The sequence below is a fragment of the Spermophilus citellus genome (genome assembly GCF_964194105.1).
Source record: "Spermophilus citellus genome assembly, chromosome: 8".
Classification (NCBI taxonomy): domain Eukaryota; kingdom Metazoa; phylum Chordata; class Mammalia; order Rodentia; family Sciuridae; genus Spermophilus; species Spermophilus citellus.
In genome coordinates, this window is record NC_138189.1 from 93,776,608 (window position 1) to 93,800,422 (window position 23,815).

General features: G+C 37.3%; 1 protein-coding gene across 20 annotated transcripts in view; it reads right to left on the reverse strand.

The window, feature by feature from the left end:
• Positions 1–3,062: 3,062 nt before the first annotated feature.
• Positions 3,063–23,815, reverse strand: part of ANK2 (ankyrin 2) — a 673,244-nt gene continuing 652,491 nt past the window's right edge. For 13 of the 20 annotated variants that reach the window (XM_081303463.1, XM_081303451.1, XM_081303454.1 and 10 more), the window contains 10 exons: positions 22,324–22,398; positions 20,125–20,256; positions 18,988–19,131; positions 16,347–16,617; positions 14,432–14,723; positions 11,253–11,336; positions 10,967–11,131; positions 9,827–10,009; positions 8,395–8,486; positions 3,063–5,350 (listed from right to left, as the gene is read on the reverse strand). In XM_081303463.1, the coding sequence (XP_081159589.1) occupies positions 5,167–5,350; positions 8,395–8,486; positions 9,827–10,009; positions 10,967–11,131; positions 11,253–11,336; positions 14,432–14,723; positions 16,347–16,617; positions 18,988–19,131; positions 20,125–20,256; positions 22,324–22,398 (1,622 nt within the window). In that variant the 3' untranslated portion in view covers positions 3,063–5,166. Of the gene's footprint in view, positions 5,351–8,394; positions 8,487–9,826; positions 10,010–10,966; positions 11,132–11,252; positions 11,337–11,823; positions 11,917–14,431; positions 14,724–16,346; positions 16,618–18,987; positions 19,132–20,124; positions 20,257–22,323; positions 22,399–23,815 lie in introns of all 20 variants that reach the window. The other 7 variants (XM_081303460.1, XM_081303456.1, XM_081303452.1 and 4 more) reach the window with 1 other exon arrangement.

The window sequence follows — 23,815 nt, forward strand, 5'->3', positions numbered from 1 at the left end:
GGGAGAGTCCTAATCCAATTTCTCTGGTGACCTTATAAGAAGAGGAAATTTGGACACACAAAGGCCAGAGGATGTGTGTGCCAGAGCATGTGAAGACACAGTGGGAAGGTTGCCATCTTCCAGCCAGAGAGTTTGGGTCAGAAGAAACCAAATCTGCCAAATCTTGACCTTGGATGTTTCGATGTTTCTCTTCCAGAACTGTGAGAATATAAATTTATGTTAAGTCATGCAGACTATGACATTTTTGGATGGCAGTCCCAGGAGACTACTATACCATTCTAAATATTAACTGCACTTTTGGAACTACAGACCTCCACGTGGTCCTTCTGATTCCTAAGATTGAGAAAGTAGGGTTGTTGTTGTTGGTGGTGGGTTCCCTAAGGTTTCCTATATTTGAGTGACTTGAAAATCCATGCTGACTTTCTTGTGCAGAAGTTGTGGCTCTACAAGCACTATGTAAATTCTCTACCCCACTACTGGGCTGTGATCAACACGCCGGAGAAACAGGCACAATGGTGTTGGCCATGCTGACCTTGTGTTTAGTCATTCCTGCATATCTACAAAGACAGCTGTTGTGTTCACACCCACCTTCAGCCAAGCCCAGGCCCTGACAGCTCTTCTCGGTTGCCTCTCTGCTGGACCTGTTCCTTGTGGGGAACAGTCACTCAGTAAGGGAGTCTGGCGGCTCCATCCAATTCTGCAGTCAGTTTTGAGGAAAAAAAAATTAAAAACAAAACCCAAAATAGAGCATGGGAGAGGGGGGAGGGGAAGTTTGAAACAGGAACAGAAACCAGAACTGACTTCTAACGACCTATTGACCAAGAGCTCCTGAGGCACCCTTCCTCAGAATAGGGAGAGGACAAAAGGGCTTAATTGACCATGTTCCTGCTCTTCCCTAGCAGGAAGCACTTTACTACGTTTTGAGGACTAACTTATGGCCTCCAACACCTACCCTGAGCTCACTCCTTCCCTGAGAGGTGGATGATCACAAATAGGATCACAAATGAACACCAAGGACACATTAGCTGCCATGGCACTTTTATTTTAAAGGGTGACACATAGAGCAGGGCTTGCCACCCTCACCTGCATCAGGCACAGGGATATCCATCTGAAGCAATTATTACCATCTTTTCCCGATGAGGAAATTATCTATCTGGAGTGACTTTCACAAAGTCACCCAATAAGTATGAACATAGCTGGACTGATTCCCACCCAGGCTTTGCTCTAAAATCAACATATTTACCCAGTGGTCATATTTCCTCCCTGAAATCATTCAAGAACTTATCCATTGAATATTTCTCATGATGGAACTCTATTGGATCTATTGAATTACTGCAAATACCACTGTCAAATGTGTCTGTCCATCATATCTAACAGCTCTTCCCAAAATGTATTCTCATATACCATTTATTCCATGTTGTGGAGCTAATTTAAAACCAGAGAGTATTTTTTTTTTCCTCCCAGAAAGTCTGAGTACAACCAAACAGGAAGATTTTAATTTGTGTGCAGGAGGTAGAAAAGAAGTTTTGTTTTCTTTCTCAGAAATTTAAAAGATATTCTTAAATGTTCTAGTATCATGGTGACACGGAGTGGTAGTATATATTTACTGGTTCATTCTAAGCTTGTATTTCTAGCTTCAATTAGATAAGAAACAAATCATTCCTTAACGGAGGGAAGGAGTGGGTAGGTTTTAAATGGAAGTGGTGAATGAACACAAAGCCTTTCAATTTCTTTTCCTTTAAGCATAATGAAAGCAAGAAGATCATCTTTATTCCATGATTCAAGAAAAATGTGCAGTGATTTTGGTTCTCATTAAATATATATTTAGCTTCTCTTTATCTGGTTTATTCTTGTGCCTGCCCACTTACCCACACCCAGATACTCTACGCTGACATAAAGTGAACGACTTCACAAGCAGCCTGATTTCAAATTCAAGCCTGTATCCATGTGCTTGTGTGTAATTTACACCTCTCTCTGACTAATGCAAGTCATTTATGAGTTATGCATAATCTTTCCTCAGGCTGGAGCGTTTGCCCCATCCCACTTTTAAATTTATTTCTGTAAAAGGGCATCTGAGTCACTGAGGCTCATTTAAAGAAATAGGGTTTGCACAGCAAATAATTCAACATGAGAAGACATGGTTTGTTCTCTGATTTTTTTGATTGCCTTCATCAAACCCAAGGCAATACGAGAGTTCCTATAAGTAGAAAGTGCAAAATACTAAGCAAATGAGGAGTACAGCAACTCCCATTTTGGAAAATTTTTTGAACTTTGATTGTGTTTTCTTTGAAATATATTTCAGTACTAATAGGTATTTTAATTTCAGAAGAATGTATTAGTCAACCAGGTTGATTAAACAGATTAAGTAAGCTTCATATCACATATTAGATAAGATTTAAATCAAACCTACTCAATTCCTAAACTGTGTCTCTGGCTTTTATGGCAAAAAAAAAAAAATATATATATATATATATATATATATATATATCATGGTGGCGTTAAAGAGATCTTTCAAAAAAACATAACAAAACCAGACACTCCAAACACAACTGATTTTGATTTTGCCATTTCTGGTCTTGTCTTTACTTATATTAGTATATTCATTTAATTTTCAATTCTTTGGCAATAAAAGAGAAATAAAAGTTCAAAGCTAAAAGCTGTTCCCAGAGGCAGGTGTTTTGTGACAACCTTGACCTTATGGAAAAGAACCCAAAGGTTCTGTCCTGTAAACTTGCTATGATGCTGACACCTGGTTACCACATTCTCATCTCCATCAAGTCCCTAGATTCCCATTTTCTATTTACTAGTGACCCCCAAACTAAACATACATGCTTGCTTCTCTCTGTTGCATAGCAAAACCAATAAAATTTCCTGGAGGGCAAAGACTGAGTCTTTCTATTTATCCCAGTGCTTGACACATATAACACACTCAGTTTCTATATAAAACTGAAGAAAGCAGGAATTTGTGTCTTTCTGTTGGCTTCAGACCTATCTTATCTCTTTAATAATCTCATTTTCCTGAAACTACAGGTCTGTGATAAAGAAGAACAAATCACTGTTGCCACATTTAACACTTGTACATTTTATTTAATTAAATCAGCCATTGTACAACATTGCAGCTATGTATTGTTAGTGTTGTTTTTTTTTCCATTAACTAATACATGCCCTCATAGATATATTCAATTAGTGTTATCACCATGGGAACAAGATGCTGATTCATCAACTGAAAATTCACTTCTTCTCACAGTATTCAAGTTTTTTGATAACACAGCAAAAATCAAAATCAAAAGAAGGTGATTAACCATTATGTTGTTACACAGACACCATCTGCACTGCAAATAACACAACAGAAATGCTTTTCTTGAGCTCCAGTGAAGGTTTTGACAAGAAGGCCATGGCGTGTCTCAAAAAGTTTCGCCACAGGCCTTTCTCCTTTTGGCTGCCAAAGAATGCTTGTATTTCCTATCCAACTGCCAAAAAGTGCTAGTATTTGAGGCTTAGAAGATTTGGCTTATGGGAAACCTCCCTCCCAGGAAATTTTCTCTTTTGGCAACGTACTATAAATGATGAAGTGCCATTGTTTGTCGCATTTGTTTTTGACATTCCGAGCAATGAGTCATTTTTTTGCACAACAGGAAAAGACCAGATAGAATTGGAGAAAGCTCAGTCCCTGGAGGATAGACTCTTTTTTTTTCTTTTTTTAAATTTCATCTTCATTGAATATACTTTTCTTTAACAAATAACTGATTCAAAATGTATACTGTTTATATGAATATATTTGTGAATATATATATATATGTTAAAATGCTACACAGCTTCAACCACTAGAGGAATAAGAAAGAGGACATGGAAATCACTCAGGCTGTTACAGTCCCTTCTTTGAAACAAACAAATAGTAAAGTGCACAAATGCACTTAATAGTTTCCAAGGGAGTTTGGATTTCAAATAAATAAACCGAAAAATTTTAACCAAAACCAAATTTTCAAAGGATTTCTCAATCTTGTCTGCAAGCTGAAAAACAGACCTAGCTGGAGAATGGAAAGTGCTCACTCAGGGCAAAAGGAACGAAAAACCATTAATGTGATTAGAAGAGGGGTTTTGACTGTGGTTTTGATTTTTTTCAATGCCACATGCAGGTATTAGAGAAGATATAAATCTGGAGGAAAAAAATGGAAAAAAAAGAAACCACTCCAACATGGTGAAGGAGTTTTAATCTTTTGTGTAGTGGGTAAATCTTGTTTCCAATGGAGTATCTACAGTGCAGTGGCCAGAAGAAAGTACCACCGGTAAGACAGCATGGTTTGCTAAAGCAGCAATGAAAACTGGAAAACTACAGTAGTCATAGCTTTTAAAATACCCTGCCAACGTGTTCAAAATCTACAAGACCTGATGATGCTAGAAGGCCACGGGATGTAGCTTCTAGCAACTGAATACCTCATTGTTTGAATCTCTTCACCTTTTTGCTCCCTCCTTCCCCTCCCTCAGAATGGTGTTGGAGAGTCACAAAGTATGCTGGCCAGCACCAGCCATAACTTCTTAGCACAGTTCAAGATTATTAATCCATCTTTACCTAGAAGCAATGGCTATTCTGCAAGTTCTAAGGACATGATAGGTCTGAAGTGCTTCTTTTGAAGTAGAACTGGATTATCATTCGATTGTGTTAGCAATATCTCAATTAACCATTGTTCGTTTTCTAGAGGCCTTTTATTCCATGATGCCCAGTGTGGTTATGATAGGCAGTGGTTTTAATTTTAATATGGTGTTCATCTGAGCATTTCAGCTATATACATTGTACATGGATATCCCTCGGAAGGATTCCTCTGCATTGTCACCTGAAGAGGTCTATAGGTGAAGTTCTTCTGAGGAGTGGATTTTCATGGAGCTTGGGCAGAAGCAAGAACAATGGAGGCGGCCAGTTCCCCGGTTAGCAGGAGACACACAAAGTAGTGGATACGGCATCCAGAATGAAGGATGCCATCTTTGGTCACAAATTAGCTTATAGTTGAAAAGGATGGGGGAAAACTAAAACAAAAGGCTGTATGTTTGCTAACAGTGAAAATGTCAGGGGATCCCATCAATTAGGCCAGATAGGTCACTCCTCTAAGGAAATGGGAAGTTGCATATTGAGTGAATGTGTGGTTTCTGGTGTGAGAATTGGGCAGCCCCTCATTTGGCCTCTTGCTTCAAGTCCTCCTTGCAGAAATGCCTAAGGAGTTGCTGGAGGTCGCGCTGGAGGTCATCCTGGTCTAATGCTTCGGGTACATCCTCCAGGTGCTCCAAGTCTATGCATTTCCCATGCTGGTCCTTCACCACAGCCCTCTTCTGTGTGCTGGCTTTACTCATGGTTGTCCTGGAGGAAAGCAGACAGGGAGAGAATTACGCTCTTTCTTCATCGCTAACATGGTCTGAAGCCAACCATGACATTATTTCTCGATGATTCCACACCAAGCCATTAGTATCACAGCTACCGGTATCTTCTTGTCTCTTTTAAATATGGCTACCATATATGAAACGATTCATGAGACTTTGAAAAGTGTTTTGGGGGGGGCAAGGAGTATTGTTGAAATCTTGGAGAAGTATTTCAAATAAATGAAACAAGGCTTCATTATGATTCAAAAGAAAACTGTACAACACTCATGTTTTGATGAACTCATATCCATCTAAAAGGGCCCAGTTTGTCCTGAAATCGTAATTCCACAAACAACTTTTAACAGGCTAAGAAGAAGAGTTTTTCATTCAATTTGTTCAAAACACCTTAAATGCCAACTTAAACTTTAGGGTCATATTCCCATCAGATTTCCCCAAATTATTCTGTAAGAGAACTTTTTTATGAGACATAGTTAAAAAACTGAAATGGTATCCTATTAATATAAAAGAAAGTTAACTACCAACATGGGCCTCTCTGAAGCTTCATCTGGGGATAGTGAGGGAGAGAGAGAGAGGAAAAGGGAAAAAACAAACATGAAAGACAGACACTTCCTGTGCCCTGACAAAGCCCCCATATACTTTGTTCTTTAGTGCATCCTATTGCAATTAACAGTCTGTTGCTTCCTTGCCTCCCCCATCAGACTGGACATTACTTGAGAACAGAGACTATTACTTATTATTATATTTCCTACTATTCTTTTTCTGTTTCCCTGCCTGAAAATGATTGTATCATAATTTGTTCATTCTCTGTTCTTCTCTCTCTGTACTTGTAAATACAATTTTTCATGCCACAAATATTTGATGAAAGTGTTTTGTGTGCCAGGCACAATTATTACAATAAATAAGGAAACTCAATCTGAGGGAATTTAAGCAATGTCCCAAAATTTAACAATAACAGTTTTAGCATGCCATGGAGACTTGCAGAGCAAACGAGAGCCCAAGATTCTACAGCCTGAGTCCTTAACTCCTGTGCCACACATCTTCACTTAGAACCAGAGTCAGAAAGGATCAAACTTGTCGCTTGAGCCACCATTTTCCTTACATTTCTCCCCAGTGTTGAGGAGCTAGGAGATATGGCCCCCTCCCAACACCTCTATGCATTTGTTAAGATCATTCTGATTTTTTAAAGGTGACTTATTTCAGTCTAAAATACTTTCAGCTTTCTTTTAGACATCCTTGTTTTCTTCTCTCTTCTCTCAATTTTTCTCATCCCTCCTTTCCTTTGATACTACATGGCTAACTTTGCATTTGAAGGCAAACTAAAATTTGTTAATCTTGATGAAATGGACAAATCTTATTCAAATGATTGAAATCACATTATGGCTGGGCATGGTGGCACAAGCCCGTAATCCCAGCAGCTTGGGGAGGCTGAGAAGGAGAATCATGAGTTCAAAGGCAGCCTCAGCAATTTAGCAAGGCCCTCAGTAACTTAGAGAGACCCTATCTCTAAATAAAACATTAAAAAGGGCTGGGGATGTGGCCTCAGTTAAGCACTCCTGGGTTCAATCCCGACTACCAAAAATGAAGGAAGGAAGGAAGGGAGGGGAGGGGAGGGAAGGGAATAAATCAGATCATGTTTTTCTGTTCAGCATCCATTTACTTTTTTCCTCCAAAAAAGGCAAATATCTGAAGATTTCTGCCAAGAGTTAGGAGGAGCTTTGATAGCATTGGTGCAAGGGAGGTCCTCTGTCATAGAATATTTTCTGTATATTTTGCAGGTCTATGCAATGTATAATAAGATGCTTCAGTAATGAATAAGATTAAATGCTGCATACCACAAATAGAGTTCAGTGACTGGCTGGGGGAACTCAATAGTTCTATATTCTCAACTTCAAATTCAATAGCTATTATGGAGAACTTTGAACCAATTGGTTTCCAAATCTATTCCAATTTAAAGATCCGTGATGTTAGGACAGGCAAGGGTTATATAGTTTCATCTGAGTACATGGATAAAAGCCTTTAAAGTTCAGAATATAAAAAGCATTTTGTCCTTAATTCTTGTAGCATTTTTAAAGTTCTAAGAGAACAATTATACTCTGTTAAATTCCTAGCTGCTGCTGTTTTTCACATTTGGTTGGAGAGTAGCATTGTGACAGAACCTTTAATTTTGCTGTTCTAATTATTATGTTCCAGAGGCTTAAAATAGCCTTGTAGAGTACTAGAAATGACAATCTTTCTCTTCTTTTCAATGAAGTGAAAAGCACAATAGTAACTTGGGTTCCCATCGTGTTTTTTTCACTGAGAGGCTGAGAACATTTCTTTAACAGATATTTACTGTGCTGCTAGAGGACCAGAGAGGACTGAAAGTAGACCATAGCAATGGCACCCAAGTTTATGCATCAGATCCTTAAAAGAGACCAGCAGTCTAGAGCGCCTCACAGCCAGCCTCCTTCTATATAGGCAAGAAGTGCGGCTTCCTAGGGTCATGCATTTTTTCTTCACTTTCAAAAGCCCCTGGTTTCAGCATCACTAGGTGCATTCAAGGTTCATGGGCATCAAACTCATGCTCATGTTACTTGCCACTCACATGCAGAGTCATGAACAGTTTGTTAAACACAAAACACATTTAAAGTAATGATTTACTAAGATTGAGCAGCAGGTACCTGGACACAAAATTACTGTGTGTGCAATTGATGAGATTCCCCCGTCCTGTGTTCTCCAAATCTATGAACACAATGGGAAACCTAGCTGGCTGACTTCAATGACTTTGACAACTTGCTAAAACCCAGAGCATCAGACTGTGTGAGCACATATCTCACCTCACCATCGCTAGGCCTCAACATCACCTTTAAAGCATCAGCGTGCACTGCAGGTACCACCTGACCAAAGCTTTATAATATAGGAGAGTTCGCACTTCCTGTGGGGGGTGGGGGTTAGGGTTACACAGGGGCTCTGCCCTTCTTTTGTTAAAATTGAAAAAAAATTATGGTGTTAGTTGTCAAAGCATCACCCCATGCTAACCCAAACCTTTTAATTATTGATCCATCCTCTTTCAGGATTTCATTCTCTACTAAACTGGGAAAGTGGACTTTCATGTGGCTACCTGTGTAACTCAAAGCCTGGGGTAAGAAAAAGAGAATAAGACACAATTCAGCATAAACCATAGACTTTAACACGATCTACCACTTTGCAATTCATAGTATGAAAAGATACATATGAAAGGATAAGTAGAAACAACTCCTAGCAGCACATCTAATTGAGTTTTACTTAACAAGTCCCTGAAAATTTCTCTCATTTGTGAAGAAGATTTTTTTATATTATTTTAGGAAACTTACCTGTACCCATATTGATTGACTCTTAGTGTCCTCCCTTCACCCCATTCCTTCCTACTGAAAAGATGCTGAGGATAAATATAATGACCAGGGACAAACACAGAAACAAGGGCCGGGATATAACTCAGAGAATTTACCTTTGGATAATCCGAGGATTATCATTTTAGGAATCCAGTTGTTAAATGTGAAAAACTAAAAGTATTTAAGTAAGGTTTGTTTTTAGTATACAAATGTCTTCCTAGGTAATCTCAATATATGTTGCAGGTGTATTCGACGATATACCCACAGCATTTCACTTCTAAGTATTTCAACAGTAAAAATATCTTGTGGGTGTTTGTTCATGCCCAACCAATCCTTCATCATATGTGCTTCAGAATTTAGATTTTAGAAAAGTAACATGATATATAAACTATATATAACTAACATCTCAGAGGAGGTGGAGATAGCATCCTATAATCAAACCCAATAATTACCAACAGAAAAACATATGGATTTTCACTCTAAGAAAGTAGATCATGTCAAAATAGCTTCAGGTCAATTCATGCCAAGGGTTATATCAAATTCTAAGGCAGTTTATGTAAAGTCAAATTAGCTTACTGCTGTGGATCTGCCCCTGTGGACCTATTTCCTCATTGCTGAAACCAGAATATAAGTAACTTTAAACGATTTTTAAAGTAACAATTATAAAACATATCTAAATTTTTTAATGTCTATCAATTGGTAGTGTTGATAATATTAGCTAGCAAAGATAATTTGCAACATCTTTATTTCTTTCCCTTATTAGGAGTACAGAACATTTCTGAGACCTTTATACAACCTACAGATGACCATGCTCCAGCTCTAGATTCTGACTCTAATTTTTGCAGAAGTGCATCCTGGTTACCTAGATTTTTTAAAAGCTTTTAGGGTGACATGGATGAACACTATTAAGCTGAGGAAACATCACTTCACCATACGAGTTATTCGAACAGGAAATCTGCTTTCTTGATTATGCTGCATTCTTCCCTTCCATGAATTTGTGCATGAAATGACACAATGACAAGCAATTTTCTTTTGAAGCACAAAGTAAATGTAAAATGCACATCAAAAAAAAAGTAAAAAGAAAGACAAAAAGATGCTTCTAATACCTCTTCAAAGTCATCTTTGGCTGAAGGAAGATCAGTGGCTAAACTAGAATCCCCCAGATGTTTCTCCATCCTTTCTCCACGCACCACAGTTGTTTTAATAACTTTGCTGACTCTACGGCCTTCTACTGGCTCAGCCTGAAATTGTGAGGCACTGGACAAAATGCTGGGTTCAGACAAAGTGACCTAATGAAATGAAGGACACACAAAATACATTTTCTGACTGCTAAAATGTAACAAATAATTAGTTTTTCTGTTCTAAAAAACAAAGCACAGTAACTACAATATTATATGCTGGCCTGCTAGAAAACAGTATGTGGAAAAGAGGAGGAAGCTTGGGAAAAGTGAACTATAATCAATTGGCAATGTCTGTTTAATGGTTAAATCTCCGTAGCCCCTACTTAATATCACTTGAATAAAAATTAATCAATCAGTTTTGTGGGCAAGACTGGTTACCTAGTGTAATGTAAATAGAGCAATCTATGGATGAACTCTCTTTTCTCACGTTCAAATGGTTTCACCTGGCCCATTTAGATAAAGTTAATCCCCAAAGGAGGAACTCAAAAAACCATGAGAAACTGACATGTAGATTTCCAGATAACCTCATAGTTACATTTTGAGGATATGAAGGATTGTAAAACAGTGAGAATTTCACAAATTACATGTCCAAGAGAGTAAACATGTCCCTGAAACTGGGAAGTTAAACAGAAAGAAATAAAACTATGAATCAAGGAGTTTCTGGATCCTGCTTTTTAGTGGCCCTGAAATGCAGAAGTTGAAGATCAAATATTTATCTAAAGTGACCTTCAGAAGGCTGGTGTCCCAGTCACACACTAGCACCCTAGGTGCATGCAATGCCTCTTCCTAACATCCTTGCCCAGCAAAAGGGACTTTATTCTTTTAAAACTTGACTTTTAGATTTCTGTTCTGGTCAACTATAAATTAAAAAGACAACAGAAATGAAAAGGATCAGACACAAGACAATGAGTACAATGGCTGCCAAGCTTCTTCATGGCTATTATATAAATCATGGGGGAAAAAAAAAAAGGAATGTGCAACTATAAGCAGACTGCCATATAAAAGGAAATGGGACCAATATGAGCAATGTCCTCCATCTTGTTTGAGCTCTGCTGTGCTCCTCACCTCTGACTGCTCGATGTCACTCTTCAATACAACACGCTTTATGACTTTGGAATAGCCATCGCCTTCCTCGATGGTGACAGGTTCCTGTGGCATCCCCTGCATCGTAATCTCTTCTTTCTCCGTGCCATCCGAGGATATATACCTCCTGATGATTTTCCTAGTAACCTGAAATATATTTCATTTGTGTATCTTATTTTTGAGTTAAGGAACGGCAACACTGATAGATTTGAAACAGGAAATTTGAGGAGATTTGTAAACAGCCATGTGAGGAGACCCTAGACAGTACCTTCTTCACCACGGTGTGTCCATGCTCATCAATATATTCTTCTTCTGTGACTGTTTCTGGGGGGATGTCAGGCATATCATCTCCCTAAACAGTTGGGAGAAAAGGGTCATTTCAGCATTGGGCTGAAATTCTGAGGAACTACTTCCAAGTGTTGATAAAATGAGGAATGTTAGAAAACCAAAGGCAATGTGGAAAAGCATTGCTGAGATGCAAACTCCTGTCAAATAGTTTGATTAATAAAAAACAGAAGCAGGTGGGTAACAACATGCTTAGGAGAATCTGATCAAAGTTAGGTAAAACTTAAAACAAACACAGATAAGCGAGAGGTGAGGTAGAAGGAACTGAAGAAGCCAGATCTTGCTCTTGCTTGCTCCCGCTCTTGGATGTAGGCTGCAAATGTCATTAACACCGCATTTCTTTACAAATAAAATAAGAAAGTCAAGGGATCCGCTTTCAAGTCGCCATGCATTACCTATGGAGCATGCTGAGCTTTTATTGCTTTGGGTGGGTTACTCTCTATGGGTACAAGGACAGAACCGTCCCTGACGTGCAGTAATTCAACAACTGGTACCTGAATAATGACTCGCCGGCGGACAACCCTGGTAGTTACCATGGCCTCCTCATCAGAGCTGGCCTCCAGCTCACCTAATTCCTCTGTTAGCTCCTGGTGGAAGCATGGAAGCATTGTTTTTTAACATTCTAAGGAATAACTTCCCTACTGGTTTCTCCTTTAACTCCCACTGTATTCTGAGAATGTTGTTCATGGAGGCTTTGGTAGAAAAGTTAGCAAAGGTAAAAGCAAATGTGCAGTAGTCTCAGGCTTCAACAAAAATATAGATTTTGGGGGGCAATGATTGAAAAAAATTCTGTAATTCTGAGAACTGTCAGAGAACCCATCTTTCAAAATCTGTCTGAAGAGATGAATCTTGCCCACATGACTTCTTTTACATAAATAACTGAGTGTAAACATAAGATCCAAGTTGTGTCATGGACATTTGGTTTAAACTTGGGATGAGTAACCCACACATGTAGGAATAGCTGGTGTTTGTCGCAGAACTTTTTGCAGGAAGCCAAAATTTCCTGTTGTCTAGTCAGTTGTGTACTTTCCTGGTATCAAAAAAGGCAAGCTACAAATAACAATTATTTTTCAAAGAAGTCAAGAATGAAGAGAACAATCAGATTTAATGAGTTTGACCTAAAGCCAGTTGAGGCTAAGAACATAATTTTAAATAAGAACATATGTCTTAAGAGTCATGTATGAAGTTACTCTTTCCTAATGGAATGATGTTTTTTTACACTTGATCTTAGCCAAAAGGCCGAGAAGCGATAAATGATGTTTTTTTAAAAAAGAGAAAATTCCCCAGATTCATGCCTATAATCCCTGCAACTGGGGAGGCTAAGACAGGAGGCTTGTAAATTCAAGGTCAGCCTCAGCAACTTAGCCAGGCCTTAAGCAACTTAGCAAAGTCCTTAAAAAAATACACACACATACACACACACACACACACACACACACACACACACACACCACGTATTTTAAAATACCCAGATGATAGCTCTACATTTTTCTCTGCTAAGGAAGAATATATATCTTCAAGCCAAATTTTACTTGAAATACAATTAGAAACCCACTGCCTAGAAATATAGTCTACAAGAAAAGTAACCAAATCGGATGCCCAAGTTATGACAATAAGAGTGTAAATGTCAACATATGAAGTTGATGAGAGATACCTGAAGTCATCAAGAATAAGTGGAACTGGCCTGTATACAGTATGTAGAATGCAAAATGACATAAAAACTTATTTATATGCACAGATTAGATTAAGTACATAATTCATCCAAATAATAGCTTTAAGTCTTTATCTTATTTGCCTATGGAATTTCAGGCTAAATTTGGTAATTTTTAAGCCCAGAGAACATGTTTGAAATATTTTTACTAGTATGCATTGAAGCCAAGAACTTGAGATGAATAATTCTGTGCAAAGCAAACTTGGAATAAAAATCCATTCATGAAATGAATTCATTCTTTGAAACAACTGCCAAAATCAGGACACAGTTCTCATCTGCCTGGATCTTTTCTAATTTTAGTTATGACTTTAGATAAATCCTAGTAGCAGATGTTACCCTGATAGTGAATTAAAACAAATGTAGATCTTGAATCCAAAGATATTGTATTTCCTTTCCCCCCAAAAGATTTCAATTCTTTCATATAACAAATCTTTTATTACTAGGCCTATGATAAAAAATACTTTTAAGAATAACATGCTTTTAAAATCTGTTACTTTCTAAAAGGAAAAAACAACATCTAATTTAATTTATTTTATTCTAAGTTTAATTCAGACAGATTCTCATACTTCTTTGTGCCCGAGCATCATCTGGGAAGTTATTTAAAATGCAGATTTGCTCTCTCTTCACTTCTTGGGGTTCCTTCTGATTCAGGAGGTCCAAGGGGAGATCAAGCTCCCCAATTAATTCTGAAATAGGTGAACCATATAGGCTACATTTTGAGAATAAATTTCTTAGTATGGTACACACCTATCTTCACAACTTTAAACCTCATTTAATAACAAAGGATGTGTTATAAAAAATTTCATGTCACGGTCAGCCATTTGGACATTCAGAAACAGCAAAATTTAGACAAAATGTTCTTTTGCTAAATTAGTCCTAAAATAAATCTAAGAAAATCTAATTTGGAGATTATCTGTCCTCCACTGAAGAAAGTTTGCTTTGGGAGCTAGAGCCACCAGATATTCAGTCTGTCTGCTCATTACCAGACAGTGAAGATGTCACAAGACTGCGGGCCCAGCACATCCCACAGCTGTCAAACTTACCTAACTCTGCTAATCTCTATGACTAGCCCACACATGTTTACTAATTTTGCAAAGATTATCGTTTTACCATGGTATTCATTTTTCATTTAGCAAAAGGTTTCCAGTGATAAAATTATGACTTTTGGTCCAGTAGTTAGCACTGGAACTGTGCGCCATTTCTCCTAGATATATTGTTTCTCGGACTTTAAAAGAACTGAGGGTTTCCCAAAGCTCAGGTTAATTAATCTGGCAAAATTTTTTTTTTGTTTTGAAATAATAAAAAATAAACCATCAGAGAAATGAAACTGGAGGAAGGTTCGTAGCTTTGTTACAGATGGGCAAGAAAACGGAGAGGAAGGAAAGTCTTGCCTTGTCAAAAGTTGCATCTCCATCGAGTCTCTCCACCATCTGTGCCTGGTCATCAGCAGACTCCACTATCACCAGACTGGTCTTCCGTGGGGAACCCTCCTCCCTGGGCTCTGGGAGCTCTTCAGGTTCTTGCACAATGGGAGAGCCTCCCCGCTCACTGGACGCTGGGGTCTGAAGGTACTGCCTCTCCTCCTCAGGAGGGGTACTAATCTCCTCAGGAGTCTTGCTGGGAGAGCCAGGCTCTGCTGTGGCCCTGTGAGTCTCTGACCCCTCTGTACCTGGGGTGGTCACACTGGAACAAAAAAGCCAAATAATACATATGGAGCATTTACATTTCCCCTGCTTGAGGAAGAGGACTGGAAGAAAAGGTGAAGCTAGTATTCATAGTCCATGATAGCCAAGATGGGTTTTGTGTATTTGGCCAAGAAAATAATTAAATTCTATATATATATATATATATATATATATATATATATATATATATATATATATAAAGATATAGCCTAGAGTTATGGCTCACTGATGTAGCATTGATGGAGAGTGATGTATTCCAAAGGTAAAAATTATCCAAAAGTGAATGACAGTTTTCTAACCTCTAAAGTAGTATAAATTAAACTTTTATTTTTTTCTTCAATAAGTCAGTAATATTGAGGATTTGAGAAGCTTCACATAATAATGCTTTGTAAATAATACTTCTAAAGTAAGAATGAAACACTGGAAGGATTTAATAAATCCCCATGTTAATCTAGTTATCATAACTAAAAGGAAATTTTTATAGGGCCTCTGAAAAAAATATTACTAACAGAGGGATCTGTTGACACTGAAACTTTTTTTCTACTGACAGTTTAGAGTTACTCCAATGAACCTTTTATAATCTCCAATTTTGAAATATGAAAATTCTTTGCTCCCTTTTTTTTAGCATAATTTCTGTTGTGCCCTATGGGCATTGATGTCAAATATCCAGAGCCTCTCTGATAGCACTTTCTTTTCTTTCCATCTTTTCCTAACCTCTACTTTATGCTCTTCCCTACAGGCAGATGGGAGGGGTGGCTCACTGGAAGGAGAGACCACTTCATTACCCACTTTACCCTCTTCTCACATTCCAGGGCCACCAAACAACACTCACATAATGACAAAGGAAATGCTGTAATGCTGCCTCGTGACACACTATTCTCAGATTTCAGAGTTAGGGACACATTTGTCTTTCTCATGATCAGTTTTCTTTTTCTGGACAGCAGTGTCTTTTAGGCAGCTCTGTTTCTCCTTTGTTTCCATAAAACCCAGAGCTCAGGTTCTGAGCTGCACTGTACTCTGGAGCTTCCTTAGCCAGAAGTTCTCTAGAAAACCTCTTTTTACTTCCCTTCTCACCCCATCCTTGTGTTAATGGTCTTTTGGCCTGTGTGAATCATTTGTGTGTATTTTTAGTTTTATAAATGCTGCCATACCTCTGCCGTCACTCTTCGTGCTCCAGACCAGTCAAGGCACAATGAGTGCCAGACTGGAAACATTCTGGAGCAGACAAGGTGCAGCAACTGTACAAGTGATGACTGTGTTGTCAAGACAAAAGTTTACAGTTCAAACAATGCATTCACAGGCATGTCTTGGACCTTTCTCTGTGAAATAAGTAAAGTGTCTACTGTTATCATGGCTTATAGATGTGGAAATGGAGACTCAAAGCACTTAGGGACTGTCTAAGGTCACAGAACTGGAAGTTCAAACAGGTCTGTCCCACACACACTGTCACAATCTTTTAAATATTTCAGGTTTTCTTTTTTTTTTTCTTTTGATGTAGCTCTGTCATTTGTTATAGGTGAGGGATATTTTTAAATTATTGAAAACTGTATTGTATGACTGGCAATAGTTTAAAACTAGCACCCCCATGGTATTGGCATGCAGACTTGCTTTTGAAACTCACAAGTATTCCTGCTTATCTTCAGGCAGGTCTTGCATTTTCCCTGAGAAATCTTGTTGAACTTGTTCCTTGTGTGTTTGGGGAGAAAGTACTGTTGTTGCACTGTCTCCCTCAGTTTTAGGGATGGAATCCTGAAACGTGGAATAACCAACAGAAATGTCTTCCTCAGAGACGATGGGAGGGTGGTCACTGGACTCGCTCTCTTTAGAAAGAGCTTGCTCCTCTGACTGCTTATGCTGGGCAGCGGAGAGCTCCTCTTGAAGTACTGAGAAACCTGATGGGAAGAATGATTTAAGTGGTTAATCAAAACTCATTTATACTAAATGTGCATTTATTAAGTAGCTATGATGTGCCATGTCCTGAGACAGGCCCATGGGTTAGAAAGATGAATAAGATGCTGTGTCTGCCTTCAAGGGGTTGATCACATAAAGGGAGGAGAAGTCAGTTCAAATGCAGAGTGACAGGGCCACAGCTGGCAGTCACTAAATATGGGAGCACTATCCTTATCTCAGCATCTGAGACGTTGGAAAGGAAATACAGAGGACGTCAAGTTTGAAATACTTATGATAAATAGACATTCACCATATAGTCAAGGCATAGAATCTAGTTGAAAAAAGAGTATGAATCAATAATAGTAAATTACTAATACATTCTGAATATTAATTCAGTGCTTTGTAAGTATTAACTTGTTTAATACTCACCACAACACTCTGTGGTTAGTAGGGTGTCTTTTTTTTTTTTTTTTTTTTGTAGAGTCTTATGCCAGGCTAAGGCATTTCATGCTACTCAAGGCAATGAAGAGTCATTGAAAAAGTTTTAGCAGAGGAGTGAATGACATTCACCTATTTATTTGTTTGCTCAACAAATGAAGATGAACTATGTAGTGGGGACTGTTGAGAGGCTGGATATCTTGCAGATTTTAACAAGACAGAAAAGGCTGCTTTTGCCCTTATTGAACTTCTATTTCTGTAGATCTGTACATATGATAAATGTTAGGAGAAAGCAAACCAGGGTAAAGAATAGAACAAATAGGGCTGCTATTTTAGATAGACGAGGCAGGAAAGACTACCCCTAAGAGGTGATATTTGAGCAGTGACCCAAAGAAAAGTGAGAGAGAAAAGGTTCTGTGGATCCAGGTTGGAGGAGACAGAAAGCACCAGTACCCTGAAGAAGCAGAATGCTGGAGGTGCTCAGGTAACAGCAAAGAGAACAAGAAGGAATTAATTATTTGTGCACATGTTACTAAAGGATAAAGTAATCGAACACTTAGAATTTCCCATTGAATTTTGCAATGAGAAACAATTGGTCTGGAGTGGATTACAGAAACAGTTCTTGAGAGAGTGGGAAAAGAAGGAGAGACAGGAAACTCAAGACTGCTCTTTTGAAAAAATTTCCTATAAAATAGATGGATAAATATAGAGGGTAAAAGGGGTTATTTGCTTTTTTAAAAAATAATTTTTTGTTAGTTGTTGATAGACCTTTATTTTATTTATTTATACGTGGTGCTGAGAACCAAACCCAGTGCCTCACACAAGCCAGGCAAATGCGCTACCACTGAGCCACAGCTCCAGCCCCATTTGCTTTGTTTTTTAAGAACAGACCTGTTAAAACATGGTTTAATGCAGTTGGGCATAGTCCAGTTGCAGGGAGCAGAATAGTACTTGCAGGAGTGAAGTCCTTGATTGGGTAAAAGGAAATCAAATCCAGGACAAAAGAAAAAAAATAGTGGCTTTAGAAAAGCAAGGAAATTTAATCCACTGTAAGAGGAGAGAAGGTATAATATGCGTCATGATGCACTCCTCTTGATGGATCTTGGGATGGAAAAATACCGACATTTTCCTATAACCTATCTTTCTAAGAAATCTGAAGTGTGGGTATCAGCTGGGAATAAATAAGGAGAAGTATTGGAAGTCTGAAGAAAGAAGAAAAGGTATAAAATAGAGATAAGAGAGAAAGAGATTGAGCAGGCAAAGGAATGACAATAAATTCGAGAAACTTTAATTCTGAAAAGGCGGTAGGGCCAAAGCCTGGAGGTCCCAGTGGGTCTGAAGAATTGTTGGTGTGGAGGTAAAAGAGGAATTGAAGTATAATGGTTCAAGTAGTGTGCTTCTCAGAAGTACAACAGTTATTGGTCATGATACACTCTAGGTTGTAAAAACAGAATTTAGTGTATGAGGAAGACTAGTTTCAAAAATGCCATCAAGGAACCGAGGAAAGTAAATTGAATGGGTCACCCATGATGGCACAAAAAGAAAAGAATGAACAGTGTATATGAGTTGTTGGAGAGGGGGGTGTTAAACAGGCAGCAAAGTTGAAGTAACAAGGAAATGAATGATCACCAAAGGCTGTGGTCTATCTTCTAAAAGGAAAGACAGCAGAATGAACCAGACATAACCTTCTTATGTTCATATATGAATGGATGACTGTAATCCACATCATGTACAGCCACAAGAATGGGATCCTAATTAGAATAAGTTATACTCCATGTACATATAATATGTCAAAATATACTCTACTATCATAAATATATCTAAAAAGAACAAATTATGAACAAAAAATGGAGAGAGAGAGAGAGAGAGAGAGAGAGAGAGAAGATCCAATACCTAATCCAATACCTCTACCGCCAACATACACAGTGTTTTACCTTCACTATGGTCCAGTGTAATGGTCTGCTCAATCTCTGCATAGCTATGACTGATGCGCTCCTGGAGAGGTTCTGTGCTGGTCTCCATGAGGTGAACAATATCCATTCGGTTGATCTTGGTAAGACATTCAATGAGGTTGGTATCTAAGATAGTAGAGAAAATACACTTATTGTATATGAGAGGTTATTCTTTTTAAAATCTCTTTCATTTAATTTCTGACTACATTTCTGATATTTGCATAGGAAACAGCCAAAGACTAATTAAGTGTCTTTGGTAAAAAGCAAACAGAGAGACATGCACACAAAAAAGATGGTTTAGCCTAGGCACAAGCCCTAAAAGTAGAGTTGACGATAACATATGGGACACCCAGTCCAATCTGAGTTACAGGTAAAATACTTTTTTGGTACAAGTTTATCCAAAATACTGCATGGGATGGATTTATACCAACTCAGTGTAAACTAATTATCAGAAATTTAAATTTAAATAAATTTACTTTTATTATTTCCTAAATATGTCAGTGCTACTAAAAAACATATAGACAGAAGAAGAAATGATATGTATAGAGGTCTCAAGGTAGATCTGCAGGGAGACATTAATGGAAGTGACAAATTTAGCCCAGCTGAAGGATGAGAAGCACCTCTGGTCCATATCACTCCCATTTTACTCCATGTGGTCAGAATATCACATAGGAATTATAAAATTTAAAAAGTACTTAATATTTCTCCCTACTTACGTTATTTAGGAATAAAGGAAGCAGGAACTGAGCATGCTACTAATAAAACAATAAATAAACTATATCCCATACCAATATTTGGATAATTTTAAGACTTGAATAATATCCCTGTTGTCAGCTAGTGCTGGTGTCATTTCCCATTAATCACAGGAATGAAATGCAAGATATTTTATGCCACACGCATGTTTTAGAAAGGGCAACAGTTTGTTCTCATTCATTGTTAGTACTTCAAATGGATGGTATTTGTTAATTAATTGTCTTACCAAATTTGCAAGAATGGGGTTGTTGAACAGGCATTTCCAATTTTTTTTTTTTTTTAATGTTGATGGCCACTGAGCCACAACCCCAGCCCCAGGATTTCCACTTTTAGCCTAACAGTTTTTACTTAGAATTCTGTACCTACCAGTAGCATGTTTCCCATCCCTTTCCAGCCAGTACTTCAACAGTGCATGACTCTGGTCCTGAAGGGAGTTGGGGTTCTCAATTCGAATTTGATGAATTTGCTCTTCAGTGAAATCCAATTCTCTTGCTAGTTCTAGAGGAGAAGGTACTACTTTGTAAACACACTGACTTCACAGTTTGAATATCTATACCTTGCTTTGTGATTTTATACATGTGCTTTTGTAGGTGCTATATTTGGGTTCTTTTATTTCTGCACAGTAGAAGTGATTCATATTTCTTTGCTTTTCTACTCCTGATTATGGGTCTTTCCTTAAAACTGGGTATGGAATTGATCATTGCCATAGTGGAAATAGCAGATATGAAGCGGTGATAATAAAATGTGTATAATTCAGGTTCATTTGATTCAAAAGTGCAGAGGAGACCATTAATGCTAATGCTCTTACCAAAGTAATAGAAAATAAATGCGGGAAAGCGGGAGAAATAGACTACTTCTCATTTTTAATCACCCTGGGTGCTATTTTAAGTACTATAAATCCTGTTTCTGGGTACTTAGATATAAATACCTAGCTTTGTCTAATATAAATATAAATAGCTTTGTCTAAACTATAGGGGTAGGATAAAATTCTTCCTTTGATTTCATGTTATATGAATAATAGGTATGGAAAGCATTAGTTTGCCCAGGGAAAAAGCCACAATGCTTTCCTTAAAATTCTACCATATTCATCTATATGGGTGCTTTTGCATGACTGTGTGGGTGTGTGGTAGTGGTGTGTGCACAAGGGATGGCTTCTATTATCATTTTGATAATACCATTTAAAATAAAAATTATCTGTGACACAACAATTCTACTTTTAAGGACATACTCTATAGGCATTCTCATAAAAATATACCAATATACAAGAATATTTATTGCCAGTAAGAGGAAACAACCTAAATTCCATTAACAAAGGCTATTGATAAAATGATGGATGCCCATGCAATAGAATTAGAAAACTATTTAAAAAATATAACAGATATGTCTATGCTGCTGCTCATGTATGCTACTGGAAAATTTATAAGGAGTATTAGTAAGCAAAATTTACAAAATTTTGCTAACTTTTAAATGGTAGGCATATATATAGGCATTGTATTATTTTTTCTGAAAACATGAGAAAGTGTTACCAGTTACTGTTGAGACATGGGGCTAGAAGACCAGGAGTAGGTGTGAGAGACATACTTACTTTTCATTTTATATCTTTCTATATGATGATATAAAGGCTTGAACTTTCACCAAACATATGCATATTTATTTAAACAACAAAAAATTTGAATGTTACCTATCTAATAAATCAATCAGGGACAATTTGATAACATACCTTCCTCTAAATTTTCCAATTAAATAAGGCTGATCAGTATTTAAAATTACTTCAAAATGGTTTAAAATGAGGCAATGCTATTTCCCATTTCCAGTTATTTATTTTAAATGATCAATTATTAGCACATGGAATCCTATTCATTAGCCATCCTATTCATTAGCAAATCTTTAAGAAATTGAAAGAAGAATATTAACTTTATACTGTTTGTCTCAATGAAGTAGTCACAAATGACATAAAAGGAAATCAAAACAGATTTTAGGAAGAATGGAAGGAAGGCAGAAAGGAATGAAGGAACAAACTATATAATCCTGCTATAATGTAGTAAATCACAAGTAGATGAAAGCATATCATTTTAAAATCTATGAATCATGATTTTTAAATAAACCACACTGATTTAATAATTTACTCTCTTAGTAAATTATTTAACATACCATTTCTATACTCAAACATTTCAATTTTTCAAAAAAGTTATTGAAACATCTCATTCATATATGTTGCAATATTCACCCCAAACAAATTTTAGTGCCTTTACTCTGAAGATACCTGACACAAAATATCTAAAAGAAGAAGCCCTAGTTAAATCTCAAATTAAATTTTATGAAAATCATATAAAATCATTTGATCTTCAAATCTAAAGTCATTCCAAATTTCAGAGAAAAACCTGCCTTGCCAATACAGAAGCTGGATTTTTAATTCATAGTTTATTGTTCTTTTCACTATTTCATGTGGTCTTTCTCAAGAAAAGGGAGGAGGAAAAGACCATTCTCACTTAGTTACTGCACCTGTATCATTTAAACTAAGCAGGCTTTCTGCAGGAAAAAAAAAAAGGGTCACCCTGGATTTACCTGTCCAGCTGAAGCCAAGATGATCAGCAATGTAAGCCAGCCTCTCCTCAATCCGTTCCTGCTCATCCTGTGGATCTACAGAAGGTCAAAGACAGAAGGGCCAAAGGTTGTCTATGATAGGGGAGGAACAACGATGTGCCGACCATCCAAAGGAAGGAAGTTACTTGTCCAAATATTTCATAGCACATATTACCTATTCCAATTTGGATCATATTGAGTTGTGTGTTTGTCTGATATCTGGGGTGAAATGGGGAATAAATCTAATATGATTCATGAAAACCATCTGCTTCCATATCTCTTTAATCAAGACTACTTACTGGAAATCATTATATAAACTGTCAATTTATAGTCATTTTAGGACTTTTCTTTTAAATTATCTGAGTGAATACTGCCCACCAGAAGACAATCTGCTTTACTCAAGAAACACCAGAGTAATCATAAATGGGATGCAGAAGTAGAATAATTGGCTAGAACCATCTAGTATTATTCATGGAGGCATCAGCCACTTCCAGGTCTTGCTGAAAGAAATCTCATCAAAAATTTGCAAGAGATCTTGGTCATGGCTTGCTCAGACCATCCTGATTTATCCAGTGTGGCCAGAAATAACATTTACCTTGGTCCCTATGACCTCGGAAGAGGAGAGGAAAAAAGAAAATGCATTTGTTCGTGTTTGTTGGATTGGTATGCATATATGTCTTTGGGACAAATTTCTGCCTGCTTGCTACCAAGAAAGCTCATATCTTACTTAATTTATAATTTTCCCATTTATTTTAAAATTCCATGTATCGATGGGCAGCATTTTAGACCATGGTACCATGACATTTTTTATAAGCCAAATTTAAGAATAATAGTCTTCATTGTAGAGATATTGGAAGACCAGAGGCTACTTCTCAAAGCCATCTGTGGTTTCCATTTTTACAATTCAAAGAGCCATCATTCCCTCACAGTCAATTTAAATGGTGCAAAGTTTGAGTTTTTGTTGTCTGCTGCATCTTTTCCGAGTACGTTCTCCATTCATCTACCATGTAAATGAAAAGCATATTTTTACCTTATATTTGTTTGCTTAAAGTGTTTACCAACGTATCTGAAATCCCACCTTTCTGCATTAAAAACAGATCCACAACAATTGGAATTTTTGGATATGTGAAATCTTCTTGAGCAAATGGCTTCCTAATAATTACAAAATTGTAAGTATAAATTATTGCGAAGTATTCAAAGGAAAAAAAAAACAGTTGTGAGTCCTCATATCATGAAACAAAAATCCAAATGTTCATGCACAATAGCAAAAGTGCTTAATTTGAGGCTAAGCCTGGGTACTTCAGAACAACAAAACTCAAAGCTTGCATGGCCTTACGTGCAGCAAATAAAGAAAGGCAAGTTCATTGCCTGGATATGTTTATGTTTTCCATAAGCATTCTCATTACTCAATCTTGAGATTGTTTTCATGGACAAGAGTTTACAGAGAAAGCACAAAACACAAAGGGCTGACACA